This window comes from Triticum dicoccoides, chromosome 5A (genome assembly GCF_002162155.2).
Source record: "Triticum dicoccoides isolate Atlit2015 ecotype Zavitan chromosome 5A, WEW_v2.0, whole genome shotgun sequence".
In the NCBI taxonomy this organism is placed as follows: Eukaryota; Viridiplantae; Streptophyta; class Magnoliopsida; order Poales; family Poaceae; genus Triticum; species Triticum dicoccoides.
Window position 1 is genome coordinate 308072213 of NC_041388.1, and position 3308 is coordinate 308075520.

The 3308-nt window shown below is 45.3% G+C and overlaps 1 protein-coding gene across 11 annotated transcripts; it reads right to left on the reverse strand.

The window, feature by feature from the left end:
* Positions 1-803: 803 nt before the first annotated feature.
* LOC119301151 lies at positions 804-3302 on the reverse strand. 11 transcript variants are annotated; one of them, XR_005146899.1, is made up of 5 exons: positions 2739-3302; positions 1769-1997; positions 1515-1629; positions 1101-1350; positions 804-1016 (listed from the first exon to the last, which is right to left on the reverse strand). XR_005146899.1 is itself a non-coding variant. In XM_037578061.1 (5 exons), exons 1-4 carry the CDS (start codon positions 2812-2814, stop codon positions 1276-1278), a joined length of 495 nt encoding a protein of 164 aa, XP_037433958.1. In that variant the 5' UTR covers positions 2815-3302; the 3' UTR covers positions 804-1016; positions 1234-1275. The 11 variants fall into 11 exon arrangements, 3 of the variants coding, with proteins under 3 accessions (XP_037433958.1, XP_037433957.1, XP_037433959.1); XR_005146900.1 differs by having other exon boundaries at positions 1234-1432; XM_037578061.1 differs by having other exon boundaries at positions 1234-1350.
* Between the last annotated feature and the right edge of the window lie 6 nt (positions 3303-3308).

Consider the following 3308-nt stretch of genomic DNA (forward strand, 5'->3'; position numbering starts at 1 on the left):
TTATAACGGGGATTTTTTTCATAAATTCTTTTGAAATGTTCCTCTTTTTAATTTGGACTTCTCCGTTTTTTAAAACGATAAAAATCCATTTTTATAATGGTTTTTCAAGTACTTTTATATTTGAACTTCTTGCTCAATTTTTTTGAACTTATTGCACTGACCGGTCTCCATTTTCCTCGTACTAATGCTCATGTGCACAGCATGCGTGTGCACATAGAAGAATTATAGGCAGCCACACAATGATGTTGTTGGACACCTACTATTGCTTTTTCCGTCATTTAATATACACATTGAACCATATAGGTTGTCAGGATGAACTTCTGTCTTTCTGCTCCAGAGAAGAGCGGTGCATCGGTGAATAATGCAAACTACTGGGCGTCATGAGGCCCCAAAATATGGATACAAAATTTTGACAAGTGAATTGCTCGACATAATAGGAAGGGCTGCTCTTTTTAAATGAAACTGATGAGATTTTTCATTTTGCAATCAGGTGGTGTCACTGATAAGGACACCGCTGCCTACAGATCCTCTCGGACAACGGAAATTGAAGAAGAGACATCAGCTATAGAAGTTTAGCTATCTGATTCATTACTACAAGACAACAAGTTGATGTCCATCAGCACAAGAGCAGCAGTTTAGCGATACAGCAGTGAACGACATGGGCCTGCATCATTGGACGACCAATGGTGGCAAAGATGAACGGCCTGGGATTTGCACATCTCATAGAAAGGTGTAGAAAAGGTTAGAAAAATACACAAAAACCAGTTTAATACATGTTTTTTTGGCTGGACAAACTTTGTGCATTAAAAAAATAACTCGGTTTGAGTAAAATATGCTACTGTACATACATACACATGTCCATTACACTTTGGTAAAATGATTAGATGCTACCACCAATGGACAATTTGAAACCCTATGTTTTCTCTTCACCACACATCCTCTCCCCATCTTCTCGAGTGGTACGGTGTCCGCTCAACTTGGCACCGTAAATGAACAAAGTATAAAATTTGTCTCTGCTGCAGTTAGATGAACAAACGATTAGAGTTGGCTCCAAATGACCATGTTCTGATTGGTATGGTTCACTCTGGTTTGGTTCTGACCCTTGGTACTTTTCTCTGCTATTGTAACACAGGAACAGGAGCGCAGAGACAAACTTGTATTATTATGGTTCCACAACAAGGGGGAACCCATCCAGCATTACTACAAGGCAATAGTAGAACAAGGATTATTTACCAACAATCGCGGCAACACAGCAGGGAAGTTGAAGAACCGCTGCTAGCTCCGAACCAAGGAGTCGAGGATATCACCACACAGGACTAGATAGTGGAGTGCAAGTGAATCAACCTTTCTCTTCAAAAAATTAACAATCCAAACTTCAGAAAATCAACAAACTAAACTTCGGAAAGCAAAACAAATTGAACTTCACAGGGCCCTGCAAAATATACACGGTTATAGTCCAATTTAAAAACTTCAAAAAATCAACAAACTGAACTTCTAGAGGGCCAGATGCTGACCTTTCTATTCGCAACGTTGTTGCTGACCCGTAATTGAAGGTAGAGGATGACGGCCAGCACCTGGACGGGTTCTAGCGGCCGGTGTAGGCCATCGATGGAGGAGGGGCGAGCTAATCTTTCTAAAAAAAACAAGGACAACAACATCAACTAATCTCTCTCACACACTCAAGCTGAACTACAGCAGCACCATCGAGAGCAAAATGGGTAGGTGAGAACTCATCTATATGCACACATGAGTATATTCTTTGATGTACCTGAATGTTCGCAGCTGTTTTACATGAACTTCTTGTGTTATGCTGGACAGAGCACTGAGCATGAGAGGGTGTCTTCGTGCTCGCCGCTGTTTCTGATGGCGGTGAACGTCTGCGTAGTTGAACGGCCGGAGGTGGCAGCGACGAACGACCTGAGCATGATGGGCCCCACTGGGAGGAGGCTGTGTGTTGTCCAGGATAGAGTCGACCTTCTTCAACAAACCAATTTGAACTTCAAATAAACCAATTCATCAAAACACTTTTTGTGAGCATATCAAACACTCTTGAGAGCACAATGTTTCACTACATTTTTTTCACAAACATTTTGCTGCAAAAAATGGCATTTTTTTTAAACAACAAGTACTGAATCATCATAACACAAATTGCTAAATGGAACAAATTCCGGTGGAATTTACGGCATTGTTGAGCTACATATCATAAAAAAGAAAATGTGCACCCATGTATACACACACAAAGCATCAACCTCCAAATATTCTAACTTTTACCATTGATATTTCTGAACTTTTTTGGGCATGCTCCCAGGTTTTCAAATGGAATACATGCACGTCCATGCACGAACAGCCAACATCGGCCATGGCAATGTCTCTTCTCCGGCAAACTGAAATTCACTCATGTGTACAGAATACATGATTTGAGTCCTCAAAGACCACAAGAGGATCTTAAAATAAAATTTTCAACCCTGATACACACTCATCTCATGGGAAATCTTTTCCAATATTAGATTAGTAGCATCATGTACAGAGAAAACTTGGCCATAAAGTCAATTAGTACACAAGAAGATTGCTATATGTTTCAACAAATTGAGAGAGAGAGCATAGGCGTGGGTTCTTGGTGGCATCCATGAATAAATTTTTAAGCGAGTAATGCATGGGACAACCGTTGTACTGACAAGCTCTAGATGAGAGACAAATTTTAAGGGCAGTGGCCGCGATTAGCATCGGTCGGGCAATACCTGAACTGCAGGTGGGCGTGTTGGTGAGCGGCCGAGGCGGTTGGAGGCCGATTATTCTCATAGCTCGGGCAGCCATCAGCAAGGAACATCAATGGATCTCTGCAAGAGAAGATGATCCCTATCAACGCGGACCAGCTACAGGTCGAGACCGCCCCCTGCTGCCGGTCAAGACCACCACCAGTTGCAGGTCGATGTCAGAGGGATGGGAGGCGATGGTTGGCCGGGAGATGAGCGGGACGGGGTGGGGAGGCTGTAGTTGGCCGGAGGGCGCGTGCGGCGGGAGGGGAAGCGGTGGTTAGCCGGAGGGCCGCTTGTCAGGGCCCGGCGGCGGCGTGAGTGGAGGTAGGGGCCCGGCGGTGACGTGTTTGGAAGTCAGGCCTCGACGGCGGCGTAGTTGAAGATTGGGCCTGGCCACAGCACCGGTGGTGGTAGGGGCCAGCGGCGGCGCAGTTGGAGGTGGGGGCGGCCGACAGTGTGATTGGAGGAGGGGGTAGCCGACGGCGCGATTGGAGGAGGGCGGCGGCCTGTGGGGTGGGCCGGTGGGAAACATGGGTGTTGGGGCGGCTGGCG

What these genes read in the sequence shown, in the direction of transcription:
- LOC119301151 (XM_037578061.1), bottom strand. Translation starts at nt 2,814, where the DNA reads ATGGCTGCCCGAGCTATGAGAATAATCGGCCTCCAACCGCCTCGGCCG. An exon ending in CACGCCCACCTGCAGTTCAG is followed by an intron (nt 1,998 to 2,738) that starts GTATTGCCCGAC and finishes GTTTATTTGAAG; the next exon opens with TTCAAATTGGTTTGTTGAAG. An exon ending in ACAACGTTGCGAATAGAAAG is followed by an intron (nt 1,351 to 1,514) that starts GTCAGCATCTGG and finishes AATTTTTTGAAG; the next exon opens with AGAAAGGTTGATTCACTTGC.